At 47.3% G+C, this 25,735-nt stretch overlaps 2 protein-coding genes across 7 annotated transcripts in view; one reads left to right on the top strand and one right to left on the bottom strand.

Annotated features, from left to right (window-relative positions):
* Positions 1-16,648, top strand: part of AIP (AHR interacting HSP90 co-chaperone) — a 26,616-nt gene extending 9,968 nt beyond the window's left edge. For both annotated transcript variants that reach the window (XM_075349354.1, XM_075349355.1), the window contains 3 exons: positions 12,020-12,196; positions 13,887-14,028; positions 15,800-16,648. In XM_075349354.1, the coding sequence (XP_075205469.1) occupies positions 12,020-12,196; positions 13,887-14,028; positions 15,800-16,002 (522 nt within the window). In that variant the 3' untranslated portion in view covers positions 16,003-16,648. The remainder of the gene's footprint in view (positions 1-12,019; positions 12,197-13,886; positions 14,029-15,799) is intronic.
* Positions 16,284-25,735, bottom strand: CDK2AP2 (cyclin dependent kinase 2 associated protein 2). Of its 5 annotated transcripts, none has more exons than XM_075349364.1 (4): positions 25,623-25,735; positions 19,348-19,497; positions 16,510-16,645; positions 16,284-16,429 (listed from the first exon to the last, which is right to left on the bottom strand). In XM_075349364.1, exons 2-4 carry the CDS (start codon positions 19,459-19,461, stop codon positions 16,362-16,364), a joined length of 318 nt encoding a protein of 105 aa, XP_075205479.1. In that variant the 5' UTR covers positions 19,462-19,497; positions 25,623-25,735; the 3' UTR covers positions 16,284-16,361. The 5 variants fall into 5 exon arrangements, with proteins under 5 accessions (XP_075205479.1, XP_075205477.1, XP_075205475.1 ...); XM_075349362.1 differs by lacking the exon at positions 25,623-25,735 and adding an exon at positions 25,481-25,616 and having other exon boundaries at positions 19,348-19,448; XM_075349360.1 differs by lacking the exon at positions 25,623-25,735 and adding an exon at positions 25,481-25,608.

Here is a 25,735-nt window from a genome sequence, read left to right as displayed (position 1 = left end):
CTAACTAAGCTTAGACCATACACACACTCGTGTGGAAAAGTGCTGACATTTAACAATGCTTTCAAATATAGAAGTCGTAATAGTTTATTTTATTAATTATTGTGGAGAAATCAAAATATCAGTATTTGTCTTTAAAACAGCATGAATTCTTTTAGGTACACTTGCATACAGTTTTCGAAGGAACTTGGCAGGTAGGGTGTTCCAAACATCTTGGAGAACAAACCCCAGATCTTCTGTGGATGTAACTTTGAGTAAATCCTTCTCTCTCTTCATGACTCGATGATGCTGAGCTCAGGGCTCTGTGGAGGCCAGATCATCGTTTCCAGGACTCCTTGATCTTCTTTACACTGAAGATGGTTCTTAATAACATGGTCTATATGTTTGGGATCAATATCCTGCTACAGAATAAATTTAGAGCCAATCAGACACCTCACAGATGATAGACATGTAGATACTTCTCCATCATGCAATATCTAAGCATTGAGGACCCCATTAATCCTAGCCAAATCCCCTACTCTACTGGCTGAAATGCAGTCCCTAAATTGCAAGTCGGCTCCTTCCCACTTCACTGTTGCCTGCAGACACTCATTATTTATACTGCTCTCCAGCCCTTTGGCGAGCAAACTGTATTCTGTTACAGCCCAGTAGTTCACATTTTCACTTATTCCAGATAAATTAGCCTTTTTTCTGCTCACTAGTTCCTATGTTTTCGTGCATGGTTGAGTCTCTCTTGATCTTTTTTACCACGTGGAAGTTAGGGGTTTTGGCCGTAATTCTTCTAAGACTTTTGAAAAGACTTCTCAGAACAGTAGATGAGTGTAGCTGGGTCCCACTTGGTGCTGCCAGTTCTACGTTGCTGGCACTCCTAGACATCTTTGATTTCAAAAGGAAGTCAACATGATGTATGGTTCATCTGCTGCACTAAGTATCCCTGGCCGACCACTTCGCTTACAGTCTTCCAATGTTGCCTATTTCTTGGCATTCTCAATGCGGAGTTGTCTGCGGGCAACAGTGAGGAGGGTCTTTGCAAGTTTGGGGCTGAAATTCAGCAATTGGATTGGGGATTTTGGTCAGGCTTAAAAGGTATCTTAGATGCTGAAAAATACAGGCAGATACTTATCCAGCCTGTATACGGCCAATTTAATTAAAAACTATATACTGTATACAGAAGAAAAGGAGTCCTGGAAGTGAGGATATGGCCGTCACAGAGCCCGATCTCAACATTCTCCAGTCTTTGTGCCATTTACAATATATCACAAAAGCAATTACACCCCTCACATATTTGTGAATATTTTAGTATATGTTTTCATGGGACAACACTGAAGATATGACATTTTGATACAGTAGGCAGGGTACAGCTGGTATAACAGTGCAAGTTTGGTGTGTCCTCTAAATAACTCAGCACACAACCATTAATGTCTAAATCACTGGCAACAAGAGTACACCTAAGTGAAAATGGCCAAATTGTGCATAATAATCCATTCAATGGGACATGTGACTCATTAATGTTACAAGGTCTCTGGTGTTAATAGGGATCGGCGGTGGTAAATTTGGTGTTCTCGCTCACACACTCCCATACTGGCCACTGGAAGTTCAACATGGTACCTCACGGGACAGAATTCTCTGAGGATCTGAAAAAAAGAATAGTTTCTCTACATAAAGATGGCCTAAGCTATAAGAAGATTGCTAACACCCTGCAACTGAGCTGCAGCACGATGGCCAAGACCATACAGCGGTTTAACAAGACAGGCTCTACTTAGAACAGGACTCACCATGGTCGATCACAGAAGTCGAGTCAACATGCTCAGCATCATGTCTTTTCAAAATAGATTGAGTGCTGCAAGCAGTTCTGCAGAGGTTAAAGGGTCAGTGCTCAGACCATAAGCCACACACAGCATCACATTGAGCTGCATAGCTGTGGTCCCAGAAGGAAGCCTCTGCTACAGGTGATGCACAAAAAAAGCCCCACAGTTTGCTGAAGACAAGCAAACTACAGGCATGGATTACTGGAACCATGTCTTGTGGTCTGATGAGACCAAGATAAACTTATTTAGTTCAGAAGGTGTCTAGCGTGTGTGGTGGCAACTAGATGAGGAGTACAAAGACAAGTGTGTCTTGTCTACAGTCAAACATGGTGGTGGAAATGTCATGGTTGGGGGCTGTATGAGTGCTGCCAGCTGTGGGGAGCTACAGTTTGAGGGAATCATGAATGCCAACATATACTGAAACAAGTGTATTCTAATATAACGACGACCACCGCCTGAGGGTAAAGGTGCTAGACTGGCCAAGCATATCTCCAGACAAACTCTATTGAGCGTCTGTGGGGCATACACAGACGGGAGGTGCAGGAGCGCAAGGTCTCTATCATCTACCAGCTCCGTGATGTCGTCATGGAGGATGGAAGAGGATTTTATCGGCTCCTGTGAAGCTCTAGTGAACTCCATGCCCAAGAGAGTAAGGCTGCTTTCACACATCCGTTTTTTGCTGTGCGGCACAATCCGGCACTTTGCTGAAAAAACAAAACCGTTTTCTTTTGCCGCCGGTTCCGTTTTTTCCTGCAGAGACCTGCATTAGTGCGGGGTTGTGCTGCATGGCCTTGCGTTCGGTCCAATTTTTGCGACAGATTTAGCCGATGCGGCGGCCGGATCGAACGCTGCCTGGCACGTTTTTTTTGTCCGGCAAAAAAAACCGCATCCGGCCGATGCGGCGCATTTTCCAATGCATGCCTATGGACGCCGGATGTGGCAAAAACCGCATCCGGCCGCCGCATGCGTTTTTTTTGCACTGCGCATGCTCAGTAGCGTGCCGCAAGCGGAAAAAAAACGAACGGGCCGCATGTAAAAACTTATGCAAAGGATGCGGTTTTTTCGCCGCATCCGTAGCATAGGTTTTACAGCCGGATTGAGCCGCAGTGCTCAAACCGGATGTGTGAAAGCAGCCTTAGGGCAGTGCTTGAAAATAATGGTGGCCACACGAAATATTGACACTTTGTGCACAATTTGGCCATATTCACACAGGTGTGTACTCTTGTTGCCAGCAGTGTTTGAGTTATTTAGAGAGCACACCATATTTACACTGTTATACAAGCTGTACACTGACTACTTTACATTGTATCAATGGGTCATATCTTCAGTGTTGTGCCATAAAACGATATCAAATATTTACACAAATATGATATACTGTAAATGAAGAACGGGAAGGATTTGCGATAGTCTTTATCCACAGATGATTTGTGGTTAGTTCTCCCAAGATATATGAAGAAATCTGTCTGCCAAGTTCCTTCAAACACTTTCTACAAGTCTACCTAGAAGAATTGATGCGGTTTTAAAGGCAAATAGCGGTCACCCAAATATTGAGGATTTACATTTTTTTTTTGTTCATTCACTTTGCATTTTATTAACCCCTTCACGACCGCGGGCCGTAAAATTACGTCCTATTTTAACGTGACTTAACGACCAGGGACGTAATTTTACGGCCTAAACTTCATTTGATTGCCGTGGCCATAGCAACGGCTTTCAAATGATGTCCCCTGCTGTTTCTTACAGCAGGGGACCTTTGCTTGACCCCAGGGGGGGCGGCATCGCCACCCCCTATCGACGATCGATGTGATTGGCTGTTCAAATCTGAACCGCCAACCACATCGATCGCACTAATTTCGGCAAAAATAATGCCCGAATTAGTGCGATCCTGTGAGATCCAGCTATGAGATGCCGCAGCTGCTGCAGCATATCATAGGTGGACCTCAAACATGCCGCCCCCAGCCCCTGCAGCATTGATTGGAGCGATCGTGCTATGACGCGCAATCGCTCCTATCAGTGTGCAGTGGGGCGGTCTGATCTGCCGGTGGCCGCCCTCCCCAGGCCTGTGCTGGCCTGCGAGCCCTCCCCCAACATGGCTGCAGCGTGGAGTGGCTGGTACTTTTGGTACCACGCCACCGCTGCTGCTGCCGCCGCCGCCTCTGATGTCTCCGCCGCTGCAGCTCTAATGGTAAGTATTCCGCTCCCTGCGCGCTCCCGTGAAGGCCCCTGCGCGCTCCCGTGAAGGCCCCTGCCCGTGCCCCCCCCCGATCTGCCCCCCTACGCCCCGATCTGCCCCCCCGGCATCCCGATCTGCTACCACCGCTGCTGCTGCAAAGTGAGTACTGTGCTCACTTTGCAGCCCGTGCGCGCTCCCGTGGTGCCCCTGCGCGCTGCCGTGATAGCCCCTGCCGTGCCCCCCCCGCGATCTGCTCCCCCCAACCACCCCCCCCCCCCCCCCCCCCCCCGACATCCCGATCCGCTCCCCCTGCGATCTGACTGCCTCCCCCATTATTTCTATTCTGCTTCTGCAGCTCCCTCTCCGGTCTCCCCCTCTGCTCTCCCCCCCTCTCCCTCTGCTCTCCCCCCCTCCCCCTCTGCTCTCCCCCTCTGCTCTCCCCCCTCCCCCTCTGCTCTCACCCCCCCCTCTCCCCCTCTGCTCTCCCCCGACGTCCTCTTACCTGTCTTCACCGGCCTGATCACATCTGCGTCCATCGCTGGGTCCTTCCTGGGCATTCTGCTGATCTGCCTGCTGCTCCTGTAAAGCTGTCCATCTCTCTGCCATCTATTCCTCTGCAGCTCTTCTGGTCAGTGATCCTCCTGCTAGTCCTCTGGGTACTGTGAGTATAACTTTTTTTTTTTTTTTCCGTATCCCCTGTCCATTTTTACACCTCATCCGTCCGTGCGTCCCGCCAAGCGCTGATCAGGGATGCAGATAACGGATCGGCATCCATGGTCAATTTTTGGCGTGACTTTTTTTTCCGTATTCACGACGCTTTTTGTATCGCATCCGTCCGTGCGTCCCGCCGAGCGCTGATCAGGGATGCAGATAACGGATCGGCATCCCTGCTCAATTTTTGGCGTGACTTTTTTCCGTATTCGCGACGCTTTTTGTATCGCATCCGTCCGTGCGTCCCGCCGAGCGCTGATTAGGGATGCAGATAACGGATCGGCATCCCTGCTCAATTTTTGGCGTGACTTTTTTCCGTATTCGCGACGCTTTTTGTATCGCATCCGTCCGTGCGTCCCGCCGAGCGCAGATCAGGGATGCAGATAACGGATCGGCATCCCTGCTCAATTTTTGGCGTGACTTTTTTTTCCGTATCCCCGACGCTTTTTGTATCGCATCCGTCCGTGCGTCCCGCCGAGCGCTGATTAGGGATGCAGATAACGGATCGGCATCCCTGCTCAATTTTTGGCGTGACTTTTTTCCGTATTTGCGACTCTTTTTGTATCGCATCCGTCCGTGCGTCCCGCCAAGCGCTGATCAGGGATGCACATAACGTATCTGCATCCATGGTCAATTTTTGGCGTGACTTTTTTTTTTTACGTATCCCCGACGCTTTTTTTTATCGCATCCGACCGTGCGTCCTGCAGCGGCCGATCAGTGCACTGCGTTTGAAAAGTCAAATGGCGCTCCTTCTCTTCTGAGCCCCGCCATGCGCTCAAACAATTACTTTCCACCACATATGAGGTATCTGCGTACTCAGGAGAAAATGCACAATACATTTTATGGTGCATTTTTTCCTGTTACCCTTGTGAAAAAAAAAGCTACCTAGTTGAAGCAACCGTTTTGTGGTAAAAAAAATGTTTTTTCTTTTCACGGCTCAACGCTATAAACTTTTGTGAAGCCCCCAGGGGTTCAAAGTGCTCACCAAACATCTAGAAAAAATATTTGAGGGCTCTAGTTTCCAAAATGGTGTCACTTGTGGGGGAGCTCCACTGTTTAGGCACCATAGGGGGTCTCCAAACGTGACATGGTGTCCGCTAATGATTCCAACCAATTTTGCTGTCAAATGGCGCTCCTTCTCTTCTGAGCCCCGCCATGCGCCCAAACAATTACTTTCCACCACATATGAGGTATCTGCGTACTCAGGAGAAAATGCACAATACATTTTATGGTGCATTTTTTCCTGTTACCCTTGTGAAAAAAAAAGCTACCTAGTTGAAGCAACCGTTTTGTGGTAAAAAAAATTTTTTTTCTTTTCACGGCTCAACGCTATAAACTTTTGTGAAGCCCCCAGGGGTTCAAAGTGCTCACCAAACATCTAGAAAAATTATTTGAGGCCTCTAGTTTCCAAAATGGGGTCACTTATGGGGGAGCTCCATTGTTTAGGCACCTCAGGGGGTCTTCAAACCCGACATGGCGTCCGCTAATGAGTGCAGCTAATTTTGCGTTCAAAAATTCAAATGGCGCTCCTTCCCTTCCGAGCTCTGCCGTGCGCCCAAACAATTGATTTTTACCACATATGGGGTATCAGCGTACTCAGGAGAACATGCACAATAAATTGTATTGTGTACTTTCTCTTTTCTCCCTTGTAAAAATGAAAATTTTATGGCTAAAGTAACATTTTTGTGTTAAAAAGTAAAATTTTCATTTTTTCCTTCCACATTGCTTTGGTTCCTGTGAAGCACCTAAAGGGTTAATAATCTTATTGGATGTGGTTTTGAGCAGTGTGAGGGGTGTAGTTTTTAGAATGGGGTCACTTTTGGGTATTTTCTGTCACCTCGGCCTCTCAAAGTCACTTCAAATGTGATGTGGTCCCTAAAAAAATTATTTTGTAAATTTTGTTGGAAAAATGAGAATTTGCTGATGACCTTTGACCCCTTCTAACTTCCTAACGGAAAAAAAATTTGTTTCGAAAATTGCGCTGATGTAAAGTAGACAAGTGGGAAATGTTATTTAGTAACTATTTTGTGTGACATATCTCTCAGATTTATGGGCATAAATTTTCAAAGTTTGAAATTTGCGAAATTTTCAAAATTTTCGCCAAATTTCCTAAATTTTCACAAATAAACGCAAAAAATATCGGCCTAAATTTACCACTGACATGAAGTACAATATGTCACGAAAAAACAATGTCAGAATCGCCAGGATCCGTTGAAGCGTTCCAGAGTTATAACCTGTCAAAGTGACACTGGTCAGAATTGCAAAAAATGGCCCGGTCATTAGGGTGTTTTAGTGGCCGGGGGTGAAGGGGTTAATGGATAAACTAAGCATTATTACTTTATAGCATTCTTTTCCACACCTGCCTAAAACCTTTGCTCATTAGTCCGTGTGTAATATACATATTTTTAGAAGTTGACTCAGAATTTGACATATTAAGGTGTGACTGGATGATACCTGGCAGAAAGCATCTGCAGCTTGTGCTTTGTGAACCGCTCCTGGAAGCGAGCTATGTGACTGGCAATAGCTGTATATCACCCACAGGCAATGGTGTAGAGGTGATTCCGTGCCAACAGCAGAACATAGACGGAAATGAGAATTTGCAGTGAACTTCCAGTGCATTCTTGAGCTTTTGTTATGCAAAGGCTCAAAAACGCACTGCCAGATAATTGTTTTGAAACCTACAAGAAGCACTAATGACATCAGACATTTAGGCTGTGCGTTTTTTGGGATCAGTTTTGGTCCCAAAACTGCATGCATTTCCTTCCCCAGCAAAGTCTATGAGTTTTCATGTTTGCTGTCCGCACATTGCAGCTTTTTTTGGTTGCGTGTTTGTGGTGACCACAATGATGCAGCGTGTCGATTCGTTCTACGTTTTTGTGCCTTGAAAGTCAATAGATTTGACTTAAACGCACTGGGCAAAAACGCGGTGAAAAACCCGCAGTAAAACACGGCAAAACATGCATGCCGAGGGAGCATTTTTTTGGGACCAAAAAGGTGCATCTTTGTGGACACCACATACGCACATAGCCTAATACAAGTAGCAAGTGACTAGTGCTAAAAGGCCCCATCATCTTTCCCTATATGTGAACGTGTAGGGAACATCATATGGAATTGAGGAGCGATGCTCCCTTGTTACTTTATACTACTGTACCAGAAGAAATAGCAGGTCCTCTTACCGCCTTCTCCATGGTAAACACACAATAAGCGACTCACATAACTTCATATATATTTCTTCTCATTCCATGGCTGGAAAATGCTGATTAAAGGCTTAAAGGGAACCTGTCAGCAGAAGTTTCGCTATGAAACTAAAAGCCTCCCCTTCTGCAGCTCCTGGGCTGCATTCTAGAAAGGTTCCTCTTGCTACTGGCCCCCCTTTCAGACCTAAACTTTATAAAATCTTACCTTTTGCTATGCTAATGAGCTTTGCTGGTCACGGGGGCGGGTATTGCGTCCGTTATTCCCCCTCCTGCCGCTGTTTGCCTTCCCCCAGTGTTGATTGACATAGGAGGCCGCCCTCATGTTACTCAGTGCTCCTGAAGTCTCGTGCATGCCTAGTGGCACTATCGCGGGATTGAGCACTGTTCAAATCGCGAGCACCGGTGATGTTATTGCGCAGGCGCGAGATTATGGGCGGGTACTTAGATGACGCTGGTGATGACAATATTATCTCCAGCGTTCTCCAAGTAGCCGTCCATAATCTCGCACCTGCGCAATAACATCACCGGCGCTTGCGATTTGAAAAGTGTCCAGCGACAGTGCCACTGAGCATGTGTGAGATTATGGGCGGCTACTTGGATGTGGATGATGCTGGTGATTACCACCAGCGTCATTCAAGTACCCGCCCATAATCTCGCGCCTGCGCAATAAGATCACCGGCGCTCGCGATTTGAACAGTGCTCAGTCCCGCGATAGTGCCACTGCGCACGCACGAGACTTCAGGAGCACTGAGTAACATGAGGGCGGCAGACTCATCTATGTCAATCAACACTGGGGAACGGCGAACAGCGGCAGGAGGGGGAATAACGGACGCAATACAGCCCGCCCCCGTGACCAGCAAAGCTCATTAGCGTACCAAAAGGTAAGATTTTATAAAGTGTTTATTTAGGTCTGAAAGGGGGGCCAGTAGCAAGAAGAACCTTTCTAGAATGCAGCCCAGGAGCTGCAGAAGGGGAGGCTTTTAGTTTCATAGCAAAAATTCAGGTGACATTAATTTTGGATCATACTGTATTAGCACAAGTGAAGTTCAATGGCTTTATGCTAGGCAGCACTTTTTTTTTTTCGTTTGCCTGTCCTTATAGCTGTATGAGAGTGTGTGGGGTTTTTATTTTGCACTAGTTGTAGCTTAATTCAATCACTGAATTTACCATGGTAATAAAAATGGGGTGTGACCCATGGCTCCTCCTTTTCCACTATACCTTTTAACTCTATAGGGGAAAGCCAGGCTGCAGAAAGGTAAAATATAATTCCCACTGAAATTCAATCGGTAATCCAACGCTTCCACTCTAGTATTCTGCCGTGCTCCTGAAACCGTAAGGCTATGTGCACACGTTGCTTTTTTTTTCAGCGCGGAAAAAAAACGCACCCTCTGGCAGAGGGGAGAATTGTAAACAATGCTTTTTGAGAAACACGCATCGAAAACGCATGCGTTGCGTTTTTTAAGACTTGTCAGTGTTAATAAAGTTGGTTGAACACAGAACTTTGGAAAAAAAAAAACCTGTGATGTCATTTCCTTCTCCACATTCTGTTTGGATAAATGGGAGGGCTTGGAATGGAAGGAGCACCATTTGAATTTTGGAAAAGTTGAAATAAACTTTGCGCACCATGTCACATTAGCAGGGCCCCTTGGGCACCTATACGTCAGAAAACCCCCACAAGTGACCCCATTTTGGAATCTGCACCCTCAAGGATTTTATTCAGGAGTATATTAAGCATTTTGAATCCACAGCTACTTCACCCAAAATGTTGCTGTAGCAACAATATTCTCACTTTTAGGCTATGTGGCAGTGATCCAGCGACACGGCGTCTAGTACACAGTGTCAGCCTTCCTGCAGAGATGTGAGTGTTGTCCACGGGAGAACGCAGCTGCCCATGCCCACGATTTGGGTTCAGGCTGCTGTGGACTTTAGCTCTATTCTACCTGCAGAGAACACTCTCGTCTCCACAGCATAAATTGACATGCTGAGGCTCGGGAAGCCACGCCACCGGTCAGTTTATGCTGCGGAGAAAAGAAGCACAATGGGCACGGGATCTCCAAAAATCCTTCCACTGTGCTTCTACTGCACAACGCAGCGTTATGGACGCAAGGAAAACACTCAGCGCCCAAACCACTGCAAAACCTGATTGTGGGCACACAGCCAAAAAAGCGTCAATGGATGAATGGATGTCAAATACATATAACGTCCCACCCCCGCCTACATATTCTAAGCTGGCACCTTTAGTACCTTTCATGTGGCACTAAAGGGTGCCTAGCTTAGTATTTATCCCAAAAAAAAAAAAAAAAAAAACTGGCGTGGGGTCCCCCCTATTTTTGATAGCCAGTCAGGATAAAGCAGACAGCTGTAGCCTGCAAACACCAGCTGGCAGCTTCATCTTGTCTGGTGATCAATTTGGAGGGCTCCCCAGGTTTTTTTTTTATTATTTATAAATAAAGAATTAAAAAAAAAAAAAACGTGGGGTCCCCCCAAATTAGATCACCAGCCAAGGTGAAGCTGACAGCTGGGGTCTGGTATTCTCAGGGTGGGAAGAGTCATGGTTATTGGACTCTTCCAAACCTAAAAATAGCAGGCCGCAGCCGCCCCAGAAGTGGCGCATCCATTAGATGCGCCAATCCTGGCGCTTCGCCCCAACTCATCCCGCGCCCTGGTGCGTTGGCAAACGGGGTAATAAATGGGGTTGATACCAGATGTGTAATGTCACCTCACATCAAGCCCAGCAATTAGTGATGTCACGGCGTCTATTAGATACCAGACATAACTAATTGACAGTAAACAAAAGCAAAAAAAAAAGACAATTAGAAAAAACACTCCTCAAATCATTCCCTCGTTCACCAATTTAATAAAAAAAATTTGAAAAAAATGGGTCCGCAGAAATCCATTTGGACGTCCCACGTCTGCTCTGGACCTTCTAGAATATGGGGGCACGTTCAGGGAACGTATCCCCCATTTTCTAGGAGGGCAGACCCTCCATTTGAGGAGAGTGGGTGCCAAAAATCTGCACCCACTCTCCCCGGGTCACAGCTGCAGAGTGTGAGCAGCCAGCACAGCTCTCTGAACACAGTGCTGGCTGTCAGCTGCTCTGCTCATGTGACCGCACTGACCGGCGTCTGCTGTGAAGGAGGAGGGGGCCGTGGGGGATCAGCGCTGCGACCGGACAGGTAAGGGGGGATACCGGGGGGAATAGGGGGTGACCTGGCAGGGCCTGGGGGCATTTTTCTGTCGCATGTCTCAAGGCACATGCGACAGAAATCATAGGAGTAGGTTGCGGCCGGTGCGCTACTGTGCGCGCGGCCATGTTGGATTTTCGGGAGGGGGGGGGGGGGGGGGGGGGGGTCGGGGGGGGCGGGCACTTTGGCAACACCGGGGGCTTTCCAGGACTTTGCCAGGAAGTGAGGTCAACAGGAAACCTCTTGACCTCACTTCCAGGTAAATGCCTGCGTTCTGGCATGCCGACAAAGCCCTCGGACCGCAACAAAAAAGCAGCTCACTGCGGTGTAGCTGCGTTCTGACCCACATCATTGATTCAATGGGGGAGAGAACGCAGCTACACCGCACAAAAGAAGTGACATGCTGCTTTTCTTTCCGCACCGATTTTTGGCATCCAAAACGCTGCGTTTAAAAACGCAGCGTGTGCACTGATTTGTCGGCTTTCTCATACACTTTGCTAGGAAAGCTGAACGCATGCTATTTGCCACTGAAATGCTGCGGTTCTAAACACAGCGTTTCTGCGGTAAAAAAACGCAACGTGTGCACACAGCCTAAAGTGACGACCACCAGTGACATGATGGCTACTGCAAGATCAGGTGACTGTTGGTGGGAGGAGGACATTAACACTTCTGGTCCAGCAAAGTCTGGCCATGTGGGGACAATGTGGAGGAGTGTGGATGCCAGTGGCAGGTGTATGCATTTTTCCCAGCCTGGTTTACCCTAGTAAAGTTAGTCCATAATCTATAGAGGACGCTGTTGTCCAGAGTAAGCGCCATCCATCTTGTTAGAGAGACTACATACAGTCTGGCATTGGTTGTTAAACACACCCGCCTAATAGTGGTCATTGGGATCTTCTAATCTCAAGTGTTTGTTTGTGTCTCCTCCACCATGACCATCTTCCTCTCTTCTAGATAGAGGAGCCAGGTTCCTACAGACAAGATGCGTGGGCCATGTCAGATGAAGAGAAGCTGGGTGCTGTGCCTCTTCTACACCAGGAAGGAAATCAGATGTATAAGGAGGGGAACATACCGGAAGCAGCTGCCAAATACTATGAAGCAATTGCTTGCCTAAAGTCCTTACAGATGAAGGTACATTAATGTGCCACACCTCTTATTTCTTTTTTTGCTGATAAAAGGTTTTTTTCTTAATTGTCTCATATTTTTGTTCCCATTGTGTACATGAAATGTATCAAACTGGAAGAATTTTGCACAAAGTCAAAGGTTGTGTTTTGGGTTTTTTTGCACATTTTTAGCTCAAAACTTCCACAGTACTTTAACCCCTTTACGACCTATTACGTACCGGTACGTCATCAATGGTGTCCCTCCTTTTGATGTGGGCTCACATGCTACGCCCACACCTTTCCTGGCACGTAGGCTGATCTGATATGTGCCTCTAACAGCTGCTGGGAAATTTCAGATCTGCCTGTTAACTAGCTAAATCCTGCTGTCAATCTCTGGCAGCGGTATTTAACGTTCGTTGGCATGGAGTGCGTTATTCTCTGCTCCCATGACATGATGCCTATGGGTTGTCAAGACAGCCGGCAATCAGCTGTTAACCCATCACTGTCATGATCTTCCTGTGAATGCCGGCTGTGTGGCAGTGTTCATAGGAAGTCATTTCTGTTGTACAGGGTTGATGCTGAGGCCCCGCTCTGTACAGTACAATCAGAAGATTGTAGCTTCAACTCCCTTAAGGGGATAAGAATAACTGGAAAAAGTTCTATATAAAATATAAAAAAAGTTTAAATCTCCCTCCTTTTGCCCCACTGAAAATTAAACTATTTTGTATCGCCGTCTTTAGAAATGTCAGATCAAAATATAAAAAATTAATCTGATTTCTTTAGTGGTCACTGAAATAAAAGGCAATCAAAACATTGCACCTACCCCAAAATGGTATAATAAACAGCAGCTCAGGGCACAAAAAACAACCCTCACAGCTTCAGATCCCAAAAAATGAAAACATTACGGGCCTTAGGAAAATGGCAATAAGCCATTTTTTATTTTTATTTGACATAGTTTGGGATCTATGAACTCGTACTGACTTGAAGTCATTACCAGGTCAGTTTTACAATACAGTGATTAAAAAAAAAAAAACTTGTGCAATTGCACTTTTTTTTGCAGTTTCACTGCACTTAGATTTTTTTTCCCTTTTTCCAGTACAATATGGGGCAGCATGAATGGCAGCTTTCTGTGAGACACTAATCAGTTGTGTATTAGGCTAGGTGCCCACTATCTTGGTCATGCTGCGTTGTGAGTGCAGGATATCCTCTCTTGCGGGGCCACGAGTCCTCACCGCTGGAGACTGCAATAAACATGTTGGCTGAAAAAGCGCTCAGGAAATGACCAGAAAACACTTCAGATTTACTTGACTCCAGAGAAAAGCAATTCCTGAAGCAGTTTCTGCTTGAAGAATGGATGATCTTAACCTCCAAAGTGTGAATACGCAGTTAGAATATGCTTTGTACATGTCACCCAACGGGTACTGGCAGCTGTTTAACACAGGTTACAACAGATTTCTTGATGTTTGCAGCACAATGGGTTTTTCTGTAATTTTGGGAGTCTATAGTATAACTACACACTGACCCTCACAACAGTCAGTCCTCAGCACTACAATAAAAGTCCTTTAGTCCAAAGGCAAAGTTGTCATCAGTCCAGTAGTGACTGCTGCACAGTAAAGCTGGAGTTATGACCTGAGATGTAATGTAACCCAGTCTCTGGTGCTGAACATGAATATCTGGGCATGGCGTTCTACTAAATGCATACTGCTTTGTTGTTTCAGGAGCAGCCTGGATCCCCAGATTGGATCTCTCTTGACACTAAGATCACTCCACTGCTTTTAAATTACTGTCAGTGCAAATTGTTGGAGGGTGAATACTACCAGGTGCTGGAGCACTGCTCCTCGATATTAAACAAATACTCAGGTATGTATATCCCTGCATATGCTCAGCATCTGAGGACTTACTCCTTCTAAGGAAGCTTAAAATTAAATTTTCCAGTTTCTGAAAACCACTGAAACCCCAAGTTAGTTTATAATAATAATAATAATAAAAAAAAAAAAGCGCATTACTCACCCTTCCCGAGACTAAAAGAGTTGCTGCACCACTTGCAATACTGACGACAGCAGTTAATAGGGAGCTCAGCAGCTCTGCTGGTGTGGACTGCACAAGCCAATGAGCTTATTAATTGGCTGAAGCTCTGGCAACTTAATGTCACTCGGGGAGGGAGAGTGAGGGTATGTGCGCACGTTGCTTTTTACCTGCTTTTTTGCTGCTTTTTCTTCTGCGCTGTTTAATGCCAAAATGGATGTGTTCTTCTATTCAAGCAAAGTCTATGGGAATTTGGGTTTCTTGTTCACACTATTGTTGTTCAAAATGCTGCCTTTTTGTGGCAGAACTTTGGTCAAAAACTCAGCTTTGCAGTGCAAAACCCAAATGGCAAAAACAATTGACATGTTGCTTCTTTGAAAAGCTGAGTTTATGACCAAAGTTCTGCCACAAAAAGGCAGCATTTTGAACAGCATAGTGTGAACAAGAAACCCAAATTCCCATAGACTTTGCTTGAATAGAAGAACACATCCATTTTGGCATTAAACAGCGCAGAAGAAAAAGCAGGTAAAAAGCAACGTGCGCACATACCCTCAGGCAGATTTTTGTTTTGTTTGATTAAACAAATTGCTGCCAGGGGAGTAAATAAGAGACTTTACAAAACTTTCAAATAAAAAAAAAATTTTTTTATACATATTCCTATATTGTAGTAAGGGCTGGCCCTTTAGGAGTAGAGCTAGTCACCTGTACACGTAACTCAGATTGAGGCCTCTATTCTCACTGTTCACCCTGGTCTTGATGCAGGGGTGTGCTGGCATCAAGACGCTCCCAATTCATGAAAGAGTATCCCTCTTTATGAATCGGGACCGTTGGAGAAGTGGCACAGATATGTGCCTCAGCCAAAATCTAACTCCTGTCTCCAATTTGAGTAAGATTTGTGGCATACAATTCTACGGCATCAGTTGTCATGCATTTGACAAGCCGTGGTCGCCATGTCTCCCAGTCCACCCGCTTTGTGGGAATTGGTCAAAAATGGCATGAGTGCCAAATGTTCCAGTTGTCAGTACTGACCTTCTAAAACTTTGTACACCGGAATTGTGAGTGTGCAGCTTGTATAAGGTGAAGATGTCTGATCTGCCGTTCACTTCGGCTGCAGAATAAGATTATTATGCGGATGAGCCTACTACTGAAGGGTTTCACACGTGAAGGAATACAACTGCACAATCACACTGTCATGGCAGCTGTCCGATGCTGAGTATTGTGGATGGGGCGTATTCTAATTACTAAAACTCATGCGTGATACCTTCAGGCTGGTGGGCAGTTGTACCACCCAGCGGGGCTGCAGTAGTGTTGGGAGAGTAACATTGGAGGGACACACTGAATGAAGAGCATATTTCTCTCATTTTGCCCAGTGTGTTTATGAAGAGTTGGATAATAGTTAACCTTAAAGGCCACTAAAGCCTGAAACACCTTTAACCTTTTAGAAGCAGCAGTGTCCTCCATGTTCATACCAGCAGGTGTATATGTAGAGTGATACTGTTATGCAGGGCCTAAGAGATAAGTGTGGTAGTTTTTAAATTTCCAGATGAGGTACAGCAGTACCTATTTTGCAGGACTGTGCATTTACTAGCTTTGTGTCGTATTGCAGATAATGTAAAAGCCCTGTTTAAGCGAGGGCGAGCACACGCCGCTGTTTGGAACGCATCAGAAGCAGAGCAAGATTTCTCACGGGCTGTTGAATTGGACCCATCCCTTGCACCCCTAGTTGCAAAAGAGTTGAAGAAGCTTGAGGTGCGTTTAGGTGAAAAAGATGAAGAGGACAAAGCTAGGTTTCGAGGCATCTTCAAATGACTGCTCCAGCGGCTCCATCATATCTAGGTCAATGCTCCATTCTAAACATGTGACTCGCACAATGTAACACTGTGGCCTTCAAGCCATTCTGCTAAACCACATTTTCTGCTGCGTGGCACATCGAAGCATGAATTTTGGTTTGACTATACTTCTAGATACAATGGCAGATGCGGAATGGCTGCTACTTCAGAGCAGAGGAAAGTTTGAAGTATTGCCACACCATACTCCAACGACAGCCGGACGCTAGCCCCAGCCCCTCCTACTAGACACGCGCCATACCGTCAACAAGAGTAACTTTATTTGCTTACATATATATATAAAAGTGGAAAGTGTTAACAAAGTGCTAAGTCGGGGGATGGTCACGTACGTGCGTTGCGCTCTGTTTCGGCAAGGCATTCTCTCACAAGCGCTCTGGCGTGAATGATACCTGCAGTGATACAAGATTCAGATTAGTGACCACGGCACGCCGCTTCCACTGTTAGTTTCTTCCTTAGTTTTTATACTCGCCTCTTTTTAACCTCTCCATTGCACTTTTGCTCCCAGCGTAAGTCGGTCTGATCTCTCTCCCCATCTCTTCAATGACAGACAGCAGATCGCTGTAAGTCCCCTGGGAGACAGCCTGTGATACGGCGGGCTTCACTCCCTGGTAATAGAATTGTATTTTTACATCCTTCCCATGCTAATGTCACGTCACCATTTTCACACATTAATATTTTGTATTGTTTGTATATTTATATCACTGCATGCAGACCTGTGTACTCAATAAACGAAATGTTACATCTCAATAGCGCTGTAGACTGGCACAACGCGAGTGTGAACAGAGCCAAACACTAGAAACGCGCAGAGGGCAGCTCTGCATACTCACTAGGGCTGGGAAACATTCCACAAAGAGTATTGCGTTTAGTAGTGCAGATTTCTGTATATCCTAGATAGTTACTTGCTTTTTTTTTTTTACTTTTATCTTTGTTGGTATATAATGATATTTCCTAATCAGAAAACTGATCAATGTAGACAACTGTCGATTGTTTCTACAACAACGCACAAGCGTTTCTTCTGTACATTTTCCACATTAATGAAATCATAGGGTAAAAATTTGCACATAAAATTCAACATACCTCAAAAGGGGAAAAATTAACAGGACGAATAAAAAAAACCCAAACCAGTAGCATATAAAAGCATCGTGGCAATGAGATTTCTATAACTTTGCTGGGATTTTAAGACTTTTTTTGCTCAGCCACAAACTGTCAAAAAGGCACCAAATACTCCTTGTGGGAACTTGAAGGGTTTGTCACTAACTGCAGGGACTGTCACCAGATTCTTGACACCTAATCTGAGAACAACATAACGTAGGGGCAGAGATCCTGATTCCAGCAATGTCACTTATTGGGCTGCTTAGTGTAGTTTTGATAAAATCACTGATTAATCAGCTGTAAATCATTAGGACTACTTGGTTCCCTTTAACTCCAATCATCAGGATTCTCTTATTATATCGCCATTTATTCCATGGCGCTTTACAAGTGAGCGTATACGTACAACTATCATTAACAATACAAAACAGATATATAAGCTAAAGCCAGTGCTATGCTGGCACTATCAGCCTGATTCTATACATACCTGTAGTGGTCAGCTCAGATGTTTAGGCTTTCAAATCCAAGAAAGTGAAGTTTAGAAATTCAGCGACTTTTTGAGTCACAGTTGCATCTGAGCAGATAATATCTGGGTGGGTATTCATATGGATTCCTGCCCTCTGTTCCTCCCTCTATGGTAAGTATTATACAAACGATTCACTTTTTTGAAGGACCTGTGGTGAGGTCATACCCATGTGACCAGAAAGGGCAGGGCCTCAGCCAACAAAGCTAAATACCAGATCACATGGGTATGACCTCACACAGGTCCTTCAAAAAGTGAATAGTTTGTATAATACTTATCATAGAGAACAGAGAGAGGGAGAAACAGGTGGCAGAGGGGCAGGAATCCATATGAATACCCACCCAGTTATCTGCTCTGTTGCAATAGCCAATCAAGAAGCTGCTGATTTTATAAACTTCACTTTCTTGGATTTGAAAACCTAAACACCCGAGCTGACCACTAATGGTATGTATAGAATCAGTCTGATAGTGCCAGTATAGCACTGGCTTTAGCTTATATATGAAAATCCTGGTGATTGGTTTCCTTTAATGAGCTCTGTATCTGCTAGATCTGCAGCAGAAAAAACATTGATTTTATCAAAATGACAGCAAACAGCTCAGTAAATGGCATTGCTGGAATCAGGGTCTCTGCCTCTATATTATGTTGCTCTCAAATATGGGGGGGGCAGATTCCCTTTAATAGATCTTGGAATAATAAGTTCAACAGGTCTTTGCTATTTCAGCAGAAGCCAGCATGCTGCAAAAGTTAAAGTTCAGGCATGCCTGCTTTGTCAGTCTGATCTTTTGTTTGTATAAGCACCTGGACCCTTATTACAGGACTTAAAACTCAGGTGCAGGGCAGTCCGCCTCGCCCCCTGCTGATTGTACATTGACACCTCACTGTCAATATCTATTGAGAGCCTGGTGCGGGCAGGGACAGCCCTCTGGACTTTACTGCATGACTAAACCTAAAAAAATCAGATTGCCTCAGAATGGCTTCAGCCAGTAATCTAAGTGATACATCGTTGGATTCAGAACCTCTTTGCCTACATCATGCTGCTCTTAGATAAGGTAGCAAAAACCTGTAGGCAGATTCTCTTTAACCTTAATTCCAACATTAGAGAGAACCAGTTAAAGGCGTGTAAAATTAGTTTGGGGGGAGAAGGAACAATTAGAATATATGTGATGTTATTCCTTAGAAAATGTGAATCGAGTTGTATTTAGGAGACTCCTCCTTCCAATCCAATAGTACTATTTCGCTCCCAATAGATGGGGGTTGTGTGTCTAACCAATGAAATGCAAGCTTACTCAAGGCTGCAGCACTGAAGGAACATTGCTCTTTGTAGAATCAGGAATCCTGGTGGCAGGATTAAACAGGATCCCAATGCATTCAGCCCTGATGACTTAGAAAGTCCTCCTAGGTGTTAATACAATCAGTCTGCTGTCAGGCTATAAGGGGGTCCTAGCAGAGCAGGCCAAGTGTAAAAAAAGGAATCAAAGGCCCATGTTAAGTTGACCTACTGTAAAGGTGGCCCAATTCAGCCTGTGAATGAGGCTGGTCTTACATTGAGACCAGCGCGGGCCATATTCTACAACTATGTCTCTGATCCGAACGCTACAGAATATATAGTAAGCCTCAATCTTTGTCGGGTCCTGCCCCTCCTTGTCCATTTTCTTAGCTCCAGGCCTATGATCTGCACATATGACGTTCTCTCACCTGAATAAAGCCCATAGAAGGGGGTCCAAAGTCACTGAAGATGGGTCGGAAAGAAGAGACTGAAACGGCTCCTGATGGAGAAGAAACTGCGGCTCCTGGCACTGCAAACCACATCAGATGAGGGGATGAGATGTTTATGGCTGCACACAACTATCAATCCACAGTATAAGCAAGTTACAGGGGGACACAAACAGCGACAATGTTGGCATTCAGAGATGTAGATGGAAAAAGATTTGTGACAGAAAGGTAAAAAGATTACTACAACAGCAAATAGACACATAACACAACAGTCTGCTCAACAGTAAGGTCTAGTCAGCCTTCTAGAAAGGAGTCATCTAGGGGCCGTTTCACACATCCGGCGTATCGCTGGATTGGCGGAACCGGGCACTCCAGTACAGTACAACGGCAGCACGGCAACTTCCGGGTCACGTGACAGAGCTTGTCGCGCTGCCATTGTACTGTATCCGGCGAAAAGCTGGATGTGTGAAACAGCTCTGAACCAAGCGAGAAGAGCAGTTATATTCCTGCTCTTCCTGGCACTGCATTCTACCAATGTAATGGAGACAATACAGGCACCAGAAGGGTTAATGGGTGTAGATTAGACTATCCCTGGAAAGGCACATTTAAGAATCACAAAGGGGAAGCAGCTCTGGTACCCTCATGCTGTTCGGGTATTACATGACACACCCATTCATCAGTAGTAACACCTGGTCATCAATGGGTTAAAGAAGCTGCACCCGGGGTGGGCAGTTGGGAACAATAGCCCTTTAATTAATGATGAGAGCTCAGGTCCTATGGTCACAGACTCTGATCTCTTCACAGAAGATCATGATTTCCTGTATATCGCTGGTGCCTGGGGGCAGACAATGTAAGGGCACAATATGATCTGCCAGCGAGGAACATCTGCTCAGGGCCCTCATGTTAGTAATCAGGGAATAGGGGATCCAGTTACTCTATTCATGATGCCCAAACCAAAAGGTGGCACATGAAAGTGCAAGATTGCACGACTGCAGCAAGGTCTGTGTCTCACTGACATTACAGAGGACAGGGACCACAGGGAGAAACCTGACGTTCAATGTGGTCCCCAGCCGGCTTCTCCCTGCCCCGCTCTAGATGATTGACAGGTCTGTATGTACACAGATGGGAGACCTGTCAATCACCTACAGCGAGGCAGGGAGAAGCCGGCCAGTGACCACAGGGAGAAACCTGACTTATTCAATGTGGTCACTGGTCTACCTGCCTCGCTCTAGATGATTGACAGGTCTCCCATCTGTGTACATACAGACCTGTCAATCATCTAGAGCGGGGCAGGGAGAAGCCGGCTGGGGACCATAGGAAGAGACGTGACTTATTCAACGTGGTTCCCTGCCGGCTTCTTCCTGCCCTGCTCTAGTTGACTGACAGGTCTCCCATCTGTGTACATAGAGACCTATCCATCACCTACAGCAGGTGGGGAGAAGCTGGCCAGGGACCACAGGGAGACCTGGACTTATTCAATGTGGACCCCGGCCCGCTTCTCCATGCCCGCTGTAGGCTATTGAAATGTCTCCCAACTGGGGCAGGGTGAAGCTGGCCAGGTACTACAGGGAGAGACCCGACTTGTTCAATGTGGTCCCCGACCGGCTTCTCCCTGCCCGGCTCTAGGGGATTGACAAGTCTCCCATCTGTGTACATATAGACCTGTCAATCACCTAGACCAAGGCAGGGTGAAGCCGGCCGATCCTACATTGACCCAGTAAGGTCTCTCCCTCCATCTGTTGCCATCTCGGACTCCTGCTCCAAGAGGTTTGAGCATAACTCACACGTAGGGGGTCTCCGAGCAGACCCTCGTCCAGCAGGGGTCTAAGTACACACAGACAGGACACATTGGGCAGGCTGCAGACCAGGGCCCGAGGCAGGCAGTGCCCCTCAGAGCAGGTTGTGCCGGTGGACATGGTGGGCTCACACACAGATGCAGGTGGTCCGGGGGCACTGCGCCTTCCACCCCAGGACAGGTTGGGCACACATAGATGCAAGCAGTTACTTGGGGCACTGTGTCCTCCGGCGAAAGGACATGAGCACACACAGATGCAGGCAGTTACTGGGGCATTGTGACTTCCAGCGCCAGGACATGGACGGACACACACACACAGATGCAGGCAGTCCGGGGGTGCCAGGACATAGTAGCCTTCAGCCCTAGGACAGGGTGGGGACACACATGCAGTCCATGGACACAGTAGCGTCCTGCCACAGGATAAGGTGGGCACACACAAAGACTGCAGGAGATCAGGGGGTGCTGGGGCACTGTGCCCTCCAGCCCCAGGACATGGGCGCACACACACAGTCCAGGGGCACAGTAGCATCCTGCCACAGGACAAGGTGGGGGCACACACAGATGCAGGCTGTGCCGGGGCACTGTGCCCTCCAGCCCCAGGACATCAGCACACACACACAGATGCAGGTGGTTACCGGGGGTGATGGGGCACTGTGCCCTTCAGCCCCAGGATATGGGCACACACACAGATGCAGGCAGTCAGGGGGTGCCGGGGCACTGTGCCCTCCAGCCCCAGGACATTGGCACACACACACAGATGCAGGCAGTCAGGGGGTGCCAGGGCACTGTGCCCTCCAGCCCCAGGACATTGGCACACACACACAGATGCAGGCAGTCAGGGGGTGCCGGGGCACTGTGCCCTCCAGCCCCAGGACATGAGCACAGACACAGATAGCCAGGGCACTGAGCCCTCCAGCAGCGCACACAGATGCAGGCAGTCTGAGGGTGCAGGGGCACTGTGCCCTCCAGCCCCAGGACATCGGCACACACAGATGCAGGCGGTCAGGGGGTGCCGGGGCACTGTGCCCTCCAGCAGCGCACACACAGATGCAGGCAGTCAGGGGGTGCCGGGGCACTGTGCCCTCCAGCCCCAGGACATCGGCACACACAGATGCAGGCGGTCAGGGGGTGCCGGGGCACTGTGCCCTCCAGCAGAGCACACACAGATGCAGGCAGTCAGGGGGTGCTGGGGCACTGTGCCCTCCAGCCCCAGGACATTAGCACACACAGATGCAGGCGGTGCCGGGGCACTATGCCCTCCAGCCCCAGGATATGGGCACACAGACACAGGCGGTCAGGGGGTGCCGGGGCACTGTGCCCTCCAGCAGCGCACACACAGATGCAGGCGGTTACCGGGGGTGACGGGGGTGCCCGGGGCGCTGTTGCTTCCTGATGGTGCTGGGGCGATGGGTTTATACGACATGCTTCCCGGTGACTGGCAGCTGCTGCGGATTGGCTGCTCACAGGAAATGGAGTGTCCTCCCGGCTGGTCCTCCCCCGGGTTCTGCACGGCCGGGCGCTGCACGGTGCGGTGTCCCGGGTTATTAGCTGCCCTGTCACTAGCGCTGACAGCCGCCGGCTCCTCGTACAAGTGCGTTCGGCCCTCCCGCGTTCCCGGCCACGTCCCGCCAGACAGCTTCCCTCCCGACGCTCACTGTTTCCCGGTCCAGATGATAATGGCGCCGGACCGCTCTCAACCCCCTCACCTCAACTCACCCGGCTTCAGCAGCCCCTACGCACCCTGACGTCATGACGCACATGCTGGCCAGAAGACCACGCCCCTTTAGGGGTCGCCGTTGCTTCTACTTTCTACTATTTCCCTGACAGGCGGGCGGGAATGTGTCATGTCCGTTGTGTGGCCATTGTCAGCCCGGGCTGTGTTCTATCAGTGTCCTATCGTCTGGGCACTACTTGGTCACCATTTACTAGACCTCTGCTTGCTGTCAGTGGACAGGACTATTTCTTTTATTGACCCATTAATCTACGAAATGAAGCAACTTTACAAAAAAAGTTCCGTTTCTATGGTAACAGAGACCTGTACAGTTCTCTCCTGGAGTGCAGGTCCTAGAATACACAGGGTTTGTTTACAGTGTTACCATGGAGACACATAGCTCTGCATAGGTGCTGTAGGCAAGTGATGTTTGAGCACCTCTGTTTGCTTCATTTTTTGTTATTTTGCCTCCACACACCGCCAATTCTATAGAAAATGGGAATCAGAGTCTTTTTATTGTCTCTATCTTACAAGAACACTTTGACCAATGCAGATCTAGGTTTTCTGGTGACCGAGGTATGGATTCAGTTTGGTGCCCCCCACTCACGCGGTTTGAGTAGACATCATGTGACCACCTATACGCGGTTTGCACACAGTCAGGTACTAACTGGCTTCTCTCAATGTTCAAAGAGAAGCTAGCCTACACATGCCTGCAAGTATAAAAATCATATAAGTGGTCATGTGATGGCTTCTGGAACCAGCAAACAGCTGAATCCTTACAGTGACTATATTACACACTGTTAGGATTGGTTATGCTACACTGTTTACATTTATTAGTAGAGGGGTTGTCCAGGTTTGCGATGAAAGTCTGCAGTCACTCTAGATGACTGCAGATTTCTGAATTCTCACAGTGCCTGCATTGCACATTTGTATCGAGAGGTCACGCATGACTAGTCAGCGTGTGATCACATGTACGACAAACGCATACTTGCAGTTGCATCATCTCCCAGTCACTGCCGCTTCCAGAGAATCCTGACATCGTGAAGTGCACACTCTGTGAGAATTCATCACAAACTTATACAACCCTTTTAATGCTCCTAGAATAAATTAAAACATAGTAACCCTAACTTGTCAGGCAGCACAACACTTTATTAACATAGCCATGTTTGACAGGCTCAGAACCAATAAATAGCAGCTTAAGAATATATCACAAGAACCACCAGCAGTAAAGAAACACCGCATCCCCAGGACCACTATCAGTACATGAAGGCATCCCCAGGACCACTATCAGTACATGAAGGCATCCCCAGGACCACTATCAGTACATGAAGGCATCCCCAGGACCACTATCAGTACATGAAGGCATCCCCAGGACCACTATCAGTACATGAAGGCATCCCCAGGACCACTATCAGTACATGAAGGCATCCCCAGGACCACTATCAGTACATGAAGGCATCCCCAGGACCACTATCAGTACATGAAGGCATCCCCAGGACCACTATCAGTACATGAAGGCATCCCCAGGACCACTATCAGTACATGAAGGCATCCCCAGGACCACTATCAGTACATGAAGGCATCCCCAGGACCACTATCAGTACATGAAGGCATCCCCAGGACCCCTATCAGTACATGAAGGCATCCCCAGGACCCCTATCAGTACATGAAGGCATCCCCAGGACCCCTATCCGTACATGAAGGCATCCCCAGGACCCCTATCCGTACATGAAGGCATCCCCAGGACCCCTATCCGTACATGAAGGCATCCCCAGGACCCCTATCCGTACATGAAGGCATCCCCACGACCCCTATCCGTACATGAAGGCATCCCCACGACCACTATCAGCACATGAAGGCATCCCCAGGACCACTATCAGTACATGAAGGCATCCCCAGGACCACTATCAGTACATGAAGGCATCCCCAGGACCACTATCCGTACATGAAGGCATCCCCAGGACCACTATCCGTACATGAAGGCATCCCCAGGACCACTATCCGTACATGAAGGCATCCCCAGGACCACTATCCGTACATGAAGGCATCCCCAGGACCACTATCCGTACATGAAGGCATCCCCAGGACCACTATCCGTACATGAAGGCATCCCCAGGACCACTATCCGTACATGAAGGCATCCCCAGGACCACTATCCGTACATGAAGGCATCCCCAGGACCACTATCAGTACATGAAGGCATCACCAGGACCACTATCAGTACATGAAGGCATCACCAGGGCCAAAATCAGTACATGAAGGCATCACCAGGGCCAAAATCAGTACATGAAGGCATCACCAGGGCCAAAATCAGTACATGAAGGCATCACCAGGGCCAAAATCAGTACATGAAGGCATCACCAGGGCCAAAATCAGTACATGAATGCATCACCAGGTCCAAAATCAGTACATGAAGGCATCACCAGGGCCAAAATCAGTACATGAATGCATCACCAGGTCCAAAATCAGTACATGAATGCATCACTAGGGCCAATATCAGTACATGAATACATCACCAGAATTATCATCAGTACATGAATATATCCTCCTAACTGCAATCAGTACATGAATACATCACCTGAACCCCTCTAAGTAGATAAATACATCACCTGAACCACCATCTGTACATGAATACATCTGTTACGATACTGGTGCAGCACGGCTAGAATCCAATGGACAGAGACACATGAGCAGGAACAGCAAGCAGTAGTTGGAGTTCTCTGTTATAACATGGAGATAGTAGGAACACACCAGAGAGGAGTGGGAACAGTTTGGGTAAGACAGATCCAGGCGCTGGAGTCTGGAACTAGACTGAAAGCTAGACACAATACTGAAGCAATGGGTGAATATTCCATGTGGCTTTA

Source organism: Anomaloglossus baeobatrachus, chromosome 5, assembly GCF_048569485.1.
Source record: "Anomaloglossus baeobatrachus isolate aAnoBae1 chromosome 5, aAnoBae1.hap1, whole genome shotgun sequence".
In the NCBI taxonomy this organism is placed as follows: Eukaryota; Metazoa; Chordata; class Amphibia; order Anura; family Aromobatidae; genus Anomaloglossus; species Anomaloglossus baeobatrachus.
This window is presented reverse-complemented; position numbering and strand designations above follow the sequence as displayed.